Here is a 14,487-nt window from a genome sequence, read left to right as displayed (position 1 = left end):
GATCCACCAATGTAGGAAGTTGGCTCTGTATGCACTATTTCAAAGTAAGGAATAGTATGCACAGAGTCCAAGGGTTCCCCTTAGAGGTAAGATAGTGGCAAAAAGAGATAATACTAATGCTCTATTTTGTGGTAATGTGATCGAGCAATAGGCTTATCAAAGGAGTAGTGTTAAGCATTTGTTGTACATACACAAGCAATAAATGAGGAACACACACACAGAGACAATTCCAGGCCAATAGGTTTTTGTATAGAAAAATATATTTTCTTAGTTTATTTTAAGAACCACAGGTTCAAGATTTACATGTAATACTTCAAATGAAAGGTATTGCAGGTAGGTACTTTAGGAACTTTGAATTAGCAAAATAGCATATACAGTTTTCACATAAATCACATATAGCTATTTTAAAACTAGACAGTGCAATTTTCAACAGATCCTGGGGGGAGTAAGAGTTTGTTAGTTTTTGCAGGTAAGTAAACCACCTACGGGGTTCAAGTTTGGGTCCAAGGTAGCCCACCGTTGGGGGTTCAGAGCAACCCCAAAGTTATCACACCAGCAGCTCAGGGCCGGTCAGGTGCAGAGGTCAAAGTGGTGCCCAAAACGCATAGGCTTCAATGGAGAAGGGGGTGCCCTGGTTCCAGTCTGCCAGCAGGTAAGTACCCGCGTCTTCGGAGGGCACACCAGGGGGGTTTTGTAGGGCACCGGGGGGGTACACAAGTCCACACAGAAAGTACACCTTCAGCGGCACGGGGCGGCCGGGTGCAGTGTGCAAACAAGCGTCGGGTTTTCAATAGAAAGCAATGGGAGACCAAGGGGTCTCTTCAGCGATGTAGGCAGGCAAGGGGGGGGGGGGCTCCTCGGGGTAGCCACCACCTGGACAAGGGAGAGGGCCTCCTGGGGGTCACTCCTGCACTGGAGTTCGGATCCTTCAGGTCCTGGGGGCTGCGGGTGCAGTGTCCCTACCAGGCGTTGGGTTCTTAGAAGCAGGCAGTCGCGGTCAGGGGGAGCCTTGGGATTCCCTCTGCAGTCGTCGCTGTGGGGGCTCAGGGGGGCAACTCTGGCTACTCACGGTCCCGCAGTCGCCGGGGAGTCCTCCCTGAAGTGATTGTTCTCCACAAGTCAAGCCGGGGGCGTCGGTGCAGAGTGTCAAGTCTCACGCTTCCGGCTGGAAACGCAAGTTGTTGCAAAGTTGCTTCTTTGTTGCAAAGTTGCAGTCTTTGGTGAACAGAGCCACTGTCCTCGGGATTTCTTGGTCCTTCTAGATGCAGGGCAGTCCTCTGAGGCTTCAGAGGTCGCTGGTCCCTGGGGAGAGCGTCACTGAAGCAGTGTCTTTAGAAGTGGGGAGACAGGCCGGTAGAGCTGGGGCCAAAGCAGTTGGTGTCTCTGTCGTCTCTGCAAGGTTTTTCAGCTTAGCAGTCGTCTTCTTCTTAGGTTGCAGGAATCTGAGTTCCTAGGTTCTGGGGAGCCCTTAAATACTAAATTTAAGGGCGTGTTTAGGTCTGGGGGGTTAGTAGCCAATGGCTACTAGCCCTGAGGGTGGATACACCCTCTTTGTGCCTCCTCCCAAGGGGAGGGGGGGCACATTCCTATCCCTATTGGGGGAATCCTCCATCTGCAAGATGGAGGATTTCTAAAAGTCAGAGTCACCTCAGCTCAGGACACCTTAGGGGCTGTCCTGACTGGCCAGTGACTCCTCCTTGTTTTTCTCATTATCTCCTCCGGCCTTGCCGCCAAAAGTGGGGCCGTGGCCGGAGGGGGTGGGCAACTCCACTAGCTGGAGTGCCCTGGGGTGCTGTAACAAAGGGGGAGAGCCTTTGAGGCTCACCGCCAGGTGTTACAGTTCCTGCAGGGGGAGGTGATAAGCATCTCCACCCAGTACAGGCTTTGTTACTAGCCACAGAGTGACAAAGGCACTCTCCCCATGTGGCCAGCAACATGTCTGGTGTGTGGCAGGCTGCTAGAACTAGTCAGCCTACACGGGTAGTCGGTTAAGGTTTCAGGGGCCACCTCTAAAGTGCCCTCTGGGGTGTGTTACAATACAATGTACACTGTCATCAGTGTGCATTTATTGTGCTGAGAAGTTTGATACCAAACTTCCCAGTTTTCAGTGTAGCCACTATGGTGCTGTGGAGTTCATGCATGACAGACTCCCAGACCATATACTCTTATGGCTACCCTGCACTTACAATATCTAAGGTTTTGCTTAGACAGTGTAGGGGCACAGTGCTCATGCACTGGTGCCCTCACCTATGGTATAGTGCACCCTGCCTTAGGGCTGTAAGGCCTGCTAGAGGGGTGGCTTATCCATACTGCATAGGCAGTGTGAGGTTGGCATGGCACCCTGAGGGGAGTGCCATGTCGACTTAGTCTTTTTATCCCCACTAGCACACACAAGCTGGCAAGCAGTGTGTCTGTGCTGAGTGAGGGGTCCCCAGGGTGGCATAAGATATGCTGCAGCCCTTAGAGACCTTCCCTGGCATCAGGGCCCTTGGTACCAGGGGTACCAGTTACAAGGGACTTACCTGGATGCTAGGGTGTGCCAATTGTGGAAACAAAAGTACAGGTTAGGGAAAGAACACTGGTGCTGGGGCCTGGTTAGCAGGCCTCAGCATACTTTCAAATCAAAACTTAGCATCAGCAAAGGCAAAAAGTCAGGGGGTAACCATGCCATGGAGGCATTTCCTTACACATCCTGATAGATGTTAGTAGATAATTTATACTAATCTATAAATATCACAGAATAGTTCTACAATATGTAATTCAGATATGGAAGCAACAAGTCCTCTAAAGGACATTTAGGCCCTCATTCTGACCTTGGCGGGCGGCGGAGGCCGCCCGCCAAAGTCCCGCCGTCAGGTTACCGTTCCGCAGTCGAAAGACCGCGGCGGTAATTCTGACTTTCCCGCTGGGCTGGCGGGCGGTCTCCTTCAGACCGCCAGCCAGCCCAGCGGGAAAGAGGCTTCCACGATGAAGCCGGCTCGGAATCGAGCCGGCGGAGTGGAAGCTGTGCGACGGGTGCAGTTGCACCCGTCGCGTATTTCACTGTCTGCGCAGCAGACAGTGAAATACATGTAGGGGCCCTCTTACGGGGGCCCCTGCAATGCCCATGCCAGTGGCATGGGCACTGCAGGGGCCCCCAGGGGCCCCGTGACCCCCCCCTACCGCCATCCGGATCTCGGCGGTCCGACCGCCGGGATCTGGATGGCGGTAGGGGGGGTCGGAATCCCCGCGGCGGTGCAGCAAGCTGCGCCGCCGCGGAGGATTCAATGGGGCCGCGGTACACTGGCGGGACCCCGCCAGTGGTGCCGGTCCGACCGCGGCTTTACCGCCGCGGTCGGAATCCCCATTGGAGCACCGCCGGCCTGTCGGCGGTGCTCCCGCGGTCCTCCGCCCTGGCGGTCAAAGACCGCCAGGGTCAGAATGAGGGCCTTAATATGAGAAGTTACACCTTGGGGGAATCAAAGTGGCCAATGAACTGGCCTCTAATATCAGTTATGTATTTTGGTTGACAGTTCAAGGCTGAAGCTCAATTGGAAATTAATGCAGAAACGAAGACTTTCTTTAGGTGGAATATTAACACTCTGTTGCACAACTGCAAGAGTCAACTTGAGTGTTCATGATGTCATAGTCTATTTAGGTCAGTCATGGATCATCTTCTTGAAAACGTTTGGGCATTAAACAGAGGTTCAATGTTTACTTATTATACAAAAGGCCTATGTTAGAAATGGGGTCTTTGGTTGGCAGTCAGGTTACACTCTCTCCAAGCAAGGATCCTCACACTAGTCAGGGTAAGTCACACACAATCCAAATTATCCTGTGCCCACCCTCTGGTAGCTTGGCACTGAGCAGTCAGGCTTAACTTAGAAGGCAATGTGTAAAGTATTTGTGCAATAAATCACACAATAACACAATATAGCACCACAAAAATACACCACACAGTGTTTAGAAAAATATATAATATTTATCTGGATATTTGCAGGTCAAAACAATCAAAGATGCAATAAGAGAATGTAAAGATATCACTGAAAAGTGATATAAAGAGGGTCAAAAGACTGCGGAGGCCATTCTGACTTTCCCGCTGGGCTGGCGGGCGCCCGCCAAGGGAGCACCCGCCGGCCCAGCGGGATAGGCCCTGCAACACAGAAGCCGGCTCCGAATGGAGCCGGCGGTGTTGCAGGGGTGCGACGGGTGCAGTTGCACCCGTCGCGATTTTCACTGTCTGCTAAGCAGACAGTGAAAATCATGCTGGGGCCCTGTTAGGGGGCCCCTGCACTGCCCATGCCAGGGGCATGGGCAGTGCAGGGGCCCCCAGGGGCCCCACGACACCCGTTCCCGCCATCCTGTTCCTGGCAGTAAAAACCGCCAGGAACAGGCTGGGGGGAAGGGGGTCGGAATCCCCATGGCGGCTCTGCTTGCAGCGCCGCCATGGAGGTTCTGCCCAGGCAGGGTAAATCCGGCGGGAAACCGCCGGATCCCCTTTTCTGACCGCGACTTTAACGCTGCGGTCAGAATGGGCAATGAAGCACCGCCAGCCTGTTGGCGGTGCTTCCGTTGCCCCCGGCCCTGGCGGTCTTGGACCGCCAGTGTCGGAATGACCCCCAAAGTGTCTTAAGTCTTTTAAAAGTGAACAAAGTCTCTTTCAAGCACAAAGTACATGGTTTGAGTGAAAAATCTCCGCAAAGGGCCACAGAGGAGGAGAAGCGTGGAAACAAAGGGGTGTGGGCCGGTTTCTTGGGCCGCAAATGGTAGATGCGTCATTTAGTTTCCACGCAGGGACAGCTGGGTGTCGATTTCCGACGCTCGGTCGTGGATCCTCTTCGGGTTGCGGGGTTTTCAGACACCCCGGGGTCTGTGCGTGGAATCCGGGGCTTGTGACAAGCTCTGCGTCGTTCCGGTGGGTGGTGCGGGGAAAGTTCTCCCTCATGGCAGGCGCTGCGTCGATTTCCCCTCTGGAAGTCGGGTGGTGTCGTCCCAGGTCGGTTGCGCGTCGATTTGGTGGGCCGTGCGTCGAAGTTGCGGTCGCACCGAAGGCACCGCATCGATCTTTTCCTTGCAAAGTAGAGCAGCGTCGTCCCGGTTCAGCGTGCGGTGAATTTTTCACCGCGGGACAGGCTGTCCGTCGTTTTTGGCAAGCTGTGCTTCTAATCTTTGCCGCACAAGGAGTCCAGTTGCAAGAGAGAAGTCTTTTTGGTCCTGAGACTTCAGGGAACAGGGGGCAAGCTCTATCCAAGCCCTTGGAGAGCACTTCTTCACCACAGCCAGGGAGCAGCAAGGCAGCAGGGCAACAGCAAGGCAGCAGTCCTTCACAGAAAGCAGTCAGGTGAGTCCTTTGGGCAGCCAGGCAGTTCTTCTTGGCAGGATGCAGGTTCTGGTTACAAGTTTCTTCTCCAGGAAGTGTCTGAGGTGGTAGGGCAGAGGCCCTGATTTTATACCCAAATGTGCCTTTGAAGTGGGGGAGACTTCAAAGAAGGGCTTAGAAGAGCACCAGGTCCCCTTTCAGTTCAATCCTGTCTGCCAGGGTCCCAGTAGGGGGTGTAGCAGTCCTTTGTGTGAGAGCATGCCCTCCAACCTCCCAGCCCAGGAAGACCCATTCACAATGCAGATGTATGCAAGTGAGGCTGAGTATCATGTGTTTGGGGTGTGTCTGAGTGAATGCACAAGGAGCTGTCAACTAAACCCAGCCAGACGTGGATTGTAAGGCACAGAAAGTTTTAAGTGCAGAGAAATGCTCACTTTCTAAAAGTGGCATTTCTAAAATATTAATATTAAATCCAACTTCACCAGTCAGCAGGATTTTGTATTACCATTCTGGCCATACTAAATATGACCTTCCTACTCCTTTCAGATCAGCAGCTACCACTCCAACAATGTAAGAGGGCAGCCCCAATGTTAGCCTATGAAGGGAGCAGGCCTCACAGTAGTGGAAAAATGAATTTAGGAGTTTTACACTACCAGGAAATGTAAACTACACAGGTACATGTCCTGCCTTTCACCCACACAGCACCCTAGGGGTTACATAAAGGCACACCTTAGGGGTGGCTTATATGTAGAAAAAGGGGAGTTTTAGGCTTGGCAAGTACTTTTAAATGCCAAGTCGAATTGGCAGTGAAACTGCACACACAGGTCTTGCAATGGCAGGCCTGAGACAAGGTTAAGGGGCTACTTAAGTGGGTGGCACAATCAGTGCTGCAGGCCCACTAGAAGCATTTAATCTACAAGCCCTGGGCACATATAGTGCCTTCTACTAGGGACTTCTAAGTAAATTAAATAGTCCAATTGGGTATGATCCAATGTTACCATGTTTAAAGGGAGAGAGCATATGCACTTTAGCACTGGTTAGCAGTGGTAAAGTGCGCAGAGTCTAAAAACCAGCAGAAACAGTGTCCAAAAAGTGGAGGGAGGCAGGCAAAAAGTTAGGGGTGACCACCCTAAGGCTGTCAGGTCTAACAGCCTACATGAATATTATCATCAGTGATGAGCTGAGCTTGAAGATACCAAAAGCTCCAACTTTCTAGCTGATATAAAGGGAGTAAGCAAGTAAATAGAGGTGCTGGTTGGCACCATTAAAGAAGGTAACCTAAAGAACATGTTTCTGAGCATTGCCAGTGTGGATGGATATAGGTGAAACTCTCTCTTCAACTACAATAACAAATCAGTGCTTTCCAGTCTTTCATAACCCTGTGCTCCACAAGTGGCTATCTTTAAAGCATATAAACGGGCTACATTTGTGATGCTGGCAGTTAGTCTGAAAACAATACTTACTTTTAAGAGAGTTTTACCAGAATATTGAGTTTCTAATATCAACCTACAACAATATTGACTGCAGAATATGAACTACAACTATACGGCCAAGGCAAGACTTCAAATCAACATACCTAGATTATATATATGTATGCTATAGTAGTGAAAATAAACATGTTATTTACAGTAACTGTACTAATAAACATGCATTGACACATTTGGCACTACAGTGCAAAGGTCAAATCCCAGTTTCTTACTACAGTAGAACAAAACTGGCATGACATTGTTTACTGTTGCACAGACTGCATATCACTATTAATTCACCTTTGGAACCAACTCTCTTAATACTCGCACTGCCTCTCCAATGAGATATTAAGCAATTGCACAGACTTTGCCGCTTACATTCTGCTTTTGATTGACCACATTGTTTTGTTTGAATATATATACACACGAAAAACATGCCATGGCATAAACCATACATATAGCTGCTCTGCTTATTGCCATTGTCGGTGAGGATGGGGACACCTTGATCCTTTGTGAGTCATGGGCCCTCCCCAGATTAAACTATTATAAGCAGTATACTACATCCCAGGCTGCTGGGAAAGTGATCTTTCCTTCTTTGACCTCTGTCAATCTACCATTTTGCCAATCTTGATCGCTGGCTCTCTCTCTCTCTCTCTACCCTGGATCAATGTATTGATTTTTGGGAATCTGAGTATAACATATTTCAAATTTTTTGTCTAGCTTTGCTATTAAAGTGATTCATAGCAACGTTTAGCATCATGCACGCTTGAGTTACTGGAAATGGATAATAAAATTAAAAAATATTTCTGTACAGAGAGCCCCCAAATCAATTTATCTATCTATCTATCTATCTATCTATCTATCTATCTATCTATCTATCTATCTATCTATCTATCTATCTATCTATCTATCTAATAATAATATGTGTTACCTATGTTTACTTACTTGCTCAGACTTCTATATTCCTAAATTCAACCCTTCTGACTATTAGTTCTTTCTTACTATTCCACTTGTTTCTGCTTTGTCATGTAAAGACACCAGAAGCAAAGGTCCTGTTACCAGGAGCAAAACTCATGTTACCTCCTACCTCCGACGACATTAGAAAGCTGTACCACATTAAGTGAACACTAGAAGCAGTAGGTTAAGACACATTTTCGGCCATCTTTGTGGGCTGACTGATTTGTTTAGTAGTTAAAGAGCTGAAACAGTGTCATTTTACCACCTTAAACGGTGGTAAGTAGTTGCAGCCACCAGACCTTTGAAGACGTGCTGCTTTTGGCTGGAAACATAGCAGAAACATGTGTCGTATCTAAAATAAACAACTAAACATAATCCTATTGCATATAGAAAATAATAAAAACATAATTAAAACATTAAATCATTAAAACGCACATCACCAAACAGTCAAAACAACGCAACATAACAATTACAGTGTAATACAACAAATCCATATCGAAATACTCCAGCACAAAAAACACATCTTTACAAAAACAACTAAACACATTTCCACCACAATAAAAAGCCACATAACAAATGTTCACAAACTTTCTTTATTTCACATGACCACATCTTGTTTTCATAATTCAGTGGTAAATGGTATTTGGAGGAAGCACTGCCTTAATCTATCACCAGGGATTCGAAACAACATCAGTATAAAATTACCTTGGGAGGTAAATCTCTTACCTTGAGGATCACCCATTGCATAATTCCCAGGAAGTAAAGCACCGACATTACACAGCTGAAGAACACCACAATTGGCAGCGCCTGTACAGGAGAAACATAGAATTGGTACCAATCGCTTCATTCCGCTATGTTTAATGCTCTTTTAAGGACCGTTGTCCCTACGATCTTAAAAAAGTGCAGAGCAACCTTTTATTGAATACACGAAGGGTGTGCTTTTTATTTTCAAAACTAAAACACAGGCGTTTTTAAAATGCGTCAGTGTAATTCACACGCTCAGCAATTGAGGATAATATATTTGCACGCTTTCAGATCCAATAATTTGTTATAGGTGTCAAATTTACATTTTTATTTTTTTAAAATAATTTATAAAATCGTTTAAAATGTGTTTGCATTTTCAATGTGTTATTTGTGCTAGGTGGGCGCACTTCGTGGCTGTTCTTTATTACGATAGTTCATTTTTGGAATATATTAAGCACTCTAATGTGTTGCATTGTTTGTTTGATGATATAGTGTGACCTGATTCACCGGATGGTCTCTTAAAGGACTGGTGGAGTGTGTGATCAGCATGTGGTAAATCAAGAAAGCTCTTGACCACAAACCTGCAGTTCTTTCCTTAAATCTAGAGGTTTTGGAACTGCTGATTGTCTGGCGACGAAACACTTGCTGGCTCTGCCACTGGACAGTCTTGGCAATGGCCCACTTGCCTCAGGACTGCTACCTTAACTGCTTCAGTAGGTCCACCCTATTTAGGGCAGGGGTCCTGGCTCAGATTTTTCCTGCCTGGGTCCTTCCAGGTATCACTTCAGGCAAACGCCTAAACATCCTCTCGAGAGATTAGTGCGCTATACAGATAAAAGTAACACAACATAAAAATGACACAGCTCAGCGGTGCCACCAGTTACTACCAATACTTCTGATTCCATATACTGGCAACATCTGCCCCAGACAGAGGGGCCCTTGTTCAAACATCTGATAATGACTCTCCAGTTTGTGGCATGATACACTGACTGCACACCAGACTACACAAGACTTTGGAGCAGGGATTTGGTATTAGTACCTGTGGGGTATTTTATTTTTGCCACTATATCTGGGGTATCATGTCTGATTTGAAGCCTTCTGCTGAGGCTTGGAAAGACTGCAATTAACACTTTTTTTAACCACCATCAGCAAGAAGGTCTGTCAAAGCAGTACTATTTTTATAAAGTTTTGAGCAAACAAACAAAAATCATAGTAATCACGTGCATTTGACCATTCAGCACTCCCATGGCTGCTATATACAGCGCTGCAACTTGGTTCAAGTCCTCAATGGCCACAACCACAACCAATGGTCCAGGATGATTTTGAAATTTAAGATGCATCTTGAACCACTGTGCCATAAGAGATAAAAATTAAAGTGATGTGGTCTGCAAGAAAGGCATTACTTTACATTTGTTCTCCCAGTTTTTCTACCCTTCGCTCTTTGTATAATGAGACACCGACACTCAATGGAGCATCTGTCTTTCTCTTCTTTTTCCTAAAGTCACCAAGAATTAGGAAAATGGTGATGTAACAAGGGGAAATGGCGGCCATTCACCAAAGGACAAACATCTACTACAAAAAGACCTATGAACTAGTTTAGTTTCTTATTGTTTCACTACTTCATAACCTTTCACTCTCTCTCTCTCTCTCACAAACACACAGCTCCCTCTAATGTTTCTTCTCTCTCCATCTTCAAAATGCGGAAGATTACTCAGTAGTCTGCTGCTAAATGATCACACTGTTTAGCATGTGCTGTGCCACCACATAGGAGGGACCAGATGGATTCCAACTTTAGACCAATCATATCCATTCTTTCAAGAAAATGAGTTCAGAACTGCCAATCAAGCCATTTCACTGTCACAGCTGAATGCTGATAAACGTTTGCTCCACTGCCTAATTGACTCGACATTGGCCTCCTTGCCACTGCTAACCAGTGCTAAAATGCTTGTGCTCTCTTTTAAACATGAAATAATTGTATTACACACAATTGGCATATTTATTTTTTTAGCAAGTTTTTGCCTACACTTTCCTTTTTAATACATATAAATCACCCCTAGGGAAGGACTAAACAGCCCATATGCCAGGGTGCATTGTATTTAAAAAAGTTGGGCATGCACTTTTTACAGGTCCTGGTAGTGAAAAACTATTGAAAGTGTTTTTCACTACTGCAAGGCATACCTCTTCCATAGAATAACATTAGATTACTGTTGGAAACTGGATTACTAGTTGGGAGATGGGGACAGGGTAAATCTTTCTCAGGCCGGACCCACAATCTGTCAAGGTGAAACACAAGCAACCCCCAAATTAACCTATGCTGAACTCTCTGGTACCTTGACACAAAGCAGTCAGACTTAACTCAGAGGTAATGTGTAAAGTACTAATGCATCACTTAAAACCTTTAATAAAGTGAAAATTCCCACACCAATTTCGAAAAATAGAGTAAAATGTAATATATTATTAGACACCAAACCAAAAAAATACAATCAGTAGAACCGGAGAGATGCATTTTGAAGTAAAATTAGTGCCTAGAACCAAAACGCGTAGACAGGACCCATCTACTCCTAAACCCTCAATCTATCTTAAGTTGAAACTTCAGTCTTTTCAAACAGAGAAGATAAACAAGAAACCAGTTTCTCTTTCCTTGGAGGCGGAAGAAACACTTGCACATATGTTTAATGGACTAATATGCTTTTAAGGGACCTGAATGAGTTTCTCGTAATTTAGCAACTGTTTGTTATTAGGAAGCACCTGCACATCTTTACAACCATTAGAAAAATAAATAAAATAGCCAGTCAGCCAGGAAAAGCCAGGAAAGTGGCTCCCCAGCCACGACCACTGCCTTTAAAAGGCTCCCTGGATGTTTTAAATCTGTCTGATGACTAGGTCTCTGACAAAAGGACATGCTAGGGCCATTAGCATTCAGTCCTCGCTTCATTTATTCCTCCAACTTGGTGCCAAACGAAGTTGCCCCGGTAAAAGAGAATTGCAGCAGGAAAGATTTCTGAGAAGCATCTGCACTTTAAGAGCACATCTAAATTTGTCTTTCAGCTGATGTGGAAGAAACTGAGTCCGCAGCCGCTATGCATATGGGCAGATAGTGTCTGGAAGACTCTTAAAAGGAATTGTACTGAATACGTAGCATCAGTACAGGCACACATTGCAAACTTCGAAGCAAAGTAGACGCACTTGACAGAAACGTCTTTTACGTTGACGGCATACATAGGGCAGCATGTTCTGAAATTATAGTGTTCTGAAATGCAAGGCTTTCATTAAAGAATCCACTTCAACTACACATGGACATTCTTTCCCTTAAGTGTTTCAAGGGATAGCACTTCAAAATCTCGGCAAAGCTAGATGTTCCATCTCCTTCCATTCTCTTGTACTACATTTGCAAACTGCGTTGAGCAGGATAAGGTTTTTGTGTTTCTTCTCATAACAAAGAAAAACATCCTCTTTCTCTTCTAATGAAAATGGTTCAAGCAAAAATAGATTTTTCTGAAGGTGATGTAAAACCTGAAACAGGCCCGTGGCTGGCACAAAATGTCCCCAAAATCATCTTCCTTAAATTCCTCTCGGCCTTCCCCAGGAACATTCCTTCAATGCAGCGGTGGCCACTGCAAATGTTAAAAGGGGGTGGGGAGACGGCGGGGACAGGAACACAAAAACAATAAAAAATAAAAAAAACTTACCTTTCCTGCCTTCTCCTGTTGCCTCCTGCCGCCTTGCTCTCTTCTGCTCCTGATGGTTGGTATCCTAGCGTTCAGTGGGACAACAACACAGGCTCTCCAGAAATCATGGTGCTGCTATCATGCTAAACTTAGCATGAAAGCAGCATCAGGATTGGTTTGAATGGCTTGGCCAGTCGCTCAGATACAGCGCTGGGGTCTGTGCAGTTTCTCCAGTCCGGCTGAGAAACCTAAATGTGCATGTGTGTTTGGCCGGCCTAAGATGGCCGGCCAAACACGCATGCGCACTTAGGTGCAATCGCTTCTACTCCCCCTCTGACATTGTGTGGCCCTGCCCCTCCCTGCACTGCTGGTTCAGCCAGCAGATGAAAAATAAAACAATAGTTTGACTATTGTTTTATTTTTAATCTCCTGGCTCTTGGCCAGAAGGGTGATGCTCCTCCGCCTTTGCGGAGGAGCCGCCCCCGCATCAATGTTACTTTGCTACTCAAGGGTGATCTCTTGCTTGTAAGGTTGCAGCACACTCCTTGAGTGATCATTTGCTGTAAAATTAGTAAAGAAGGACTCCACCTGAGACAGGAGTCTGCTTTTCCTCCTGTCAAAGGTAGACTGCCATCAGTGTCTGAACTATCATAATTGTGGTGCTATGTATAGATTGTGGATCTGTAATTAAAGATATATGGTCAACCCAGCAAGAAATCCTCCTTTTGTGAGCAGGTGAGTGTCACTGCCCCTCCCTCCCCACCGCCAGCAGCAGCAGAAGCTGTAAACCTTTAGCGATCAAATGATAATAAACGCTGTTTATTATTGTTTTATATTTAAAGGGGCAGGGCAATGGGGGTGTCGAGCACTGAGGGGAATGCACAAAGCACTCCCCTCAGTGCGCATGTATGTTTGGAGGCCTTCTCAGGCAGGCCAAACACACATGTGCACTAGGGCTCTCTCCAACCCGGCACTGTGTTGCCGAGTTGGAGGGAGACAGCCCAGGCTTCCAGTCTGCATTGGACTGCCCAGCCAGGGGGATCCAGCCAATCATAATGCTGCTCTGAGCAGCGTCATGATTGGCACAGGGCAGGCTGGGAGCCTGGAGCGCATCGGCGGTGTGGCAGCAGCGACTAGGTAAGTTAAGTTTCTTAATTTAATTTAATTCAATTTTTGCTTTCCCCCACCCCGCCACTTTGCAAAGTCACCAGCCGCAACTGTTTGTGAGACTCTTATGCACGGTTGTATTGAGACCGAAAATAGGCCCAGGCACAATTATGAAAGTGGTCCCCATTGGCGAATCAGATAGACAAAAAAGTGGCCCATATTTGCAATTAGGGCAGTTTTGAACTTGTAAACAGTATATAAAAGATACTGCATTGAAGCTGGACCCTTTGGACCTGGCTACAAAGTAGTAACTACAGCCAGAAAGCCAGAAAGTCTCCTTGAGCTAGTCTGAAGGGTCTGAAGTTAATGATTTCTATAAAGTCACCACTAATGCAGACCTCAGACAATACATATAGTATCCTATTTATGTTTTCTTTTAATGAAATAAAATAAACCTCAGTTGATCATAAAATAGGCATTTCATGCAGGAAACAGATAAAAAAAAGTTAGAGCTAGGATGGGTAAACCATTTCGATGTAACGGATCAGGACACTCTTACGAATGTTACTAGGAAAATGGACGAAGAGTTTATACTTAAAGGCAACAGTGGAAACGAGTTGTACTGTTATCAAACCATTTTTAACAAAGCAGGTACACGATGAAGACAATGTTGTTAACCCTTCTTCTTGTTCTGTTTACATGTATTAAAAAAAAGACATTGCTGAGTGATTATTGTCTCACCTGAAAAGCAAAGACATCTTTGATCAATGTCTGCCCGAATACAAAACCTGAGCCTATCGTGGTGTAATTCAAGAAAGTCTGAAAAAAAGAGATAGAAGCTCGGTCAGTAACTACTTACTTTAACTGCTTTAAAGCCTTACTACATTGTTGGGTCTGGCGCTAGCCAAGACCTTTTCATTTTATTAAAATTATATTCAGTGCTTACTTATTTTAAAGAATGAGTGCCAGTGCCCAGAGGTCTCCTCGGGTGGTGCTTTTAACAATCAGTACTCCTAATATTAAGGCTGCATAGTGGTGAATTCAAATTAGACCTCTTTAATTCACTACCACCCACTGCTGCCCCAGTATCCCACTCTTTCTGGTCCCTGCTTTCTCCCTTTGTCGCCTTCTTAGTCTTTCTCTTTTTCCTTCTTTCCCGTTTGTGTGTTTTTGTCTCTTGCTTCCGGTCAATATCCGAGAAGAAAAAATAAGTTGTGGCTCCCAACAATGAGTGCCGATAGGCTCC

The 14,487-nt window shown here is 45.9% G+C and overlaps 1 protein-coding gene across 1 annotated transcript in view; it reads right to left on the bottom strand.

Moving 5' to 3' along the window:
- Positions 1–14,487, bottom strand: part of SLC28A1 (solute carrier family 28 member 1) — a 320,021-nt gene that overhangs the window by 123,758 nt on the left and 181,776 nt on the right. The window contains exons 8-9 of the mRNA XM_069222341.1: positions 13,983–14,060; positions 8,449–8,529 (exon numbers count right to left, since the gene is read on the bottom strand). Coding sequence (XP_069078442.1) covers positions 8,449–8,529; positions 13,983–14,060 — 159 coding nt within the window. The remainder of the gene's footprint in view (positions 1–8,448; positions 8,530–13,982; positions 14,061–14,487) is intronic.

This window comes from Pleurodeles waltl, chromosome 3_1 (assembly GCF_031143425.1).
Source record: "Pleurodeles waltl isolate 20211129_DDA chromosome 3_1, aPleWal1.hap1.20221129, whole genome shotgun sequence".
Lineage (NCBI taxonomy): Eukaryota > Metazoa > Chordata > Amphibia > Caudata > Salamandridae > Pleurodeles > Pleurodeles waltl.
The sequence above is the reverse complement of the archived record's forward strand: the minus strand, read 5'-3'. Positions and strand labels throughout refer to the sequence as shown.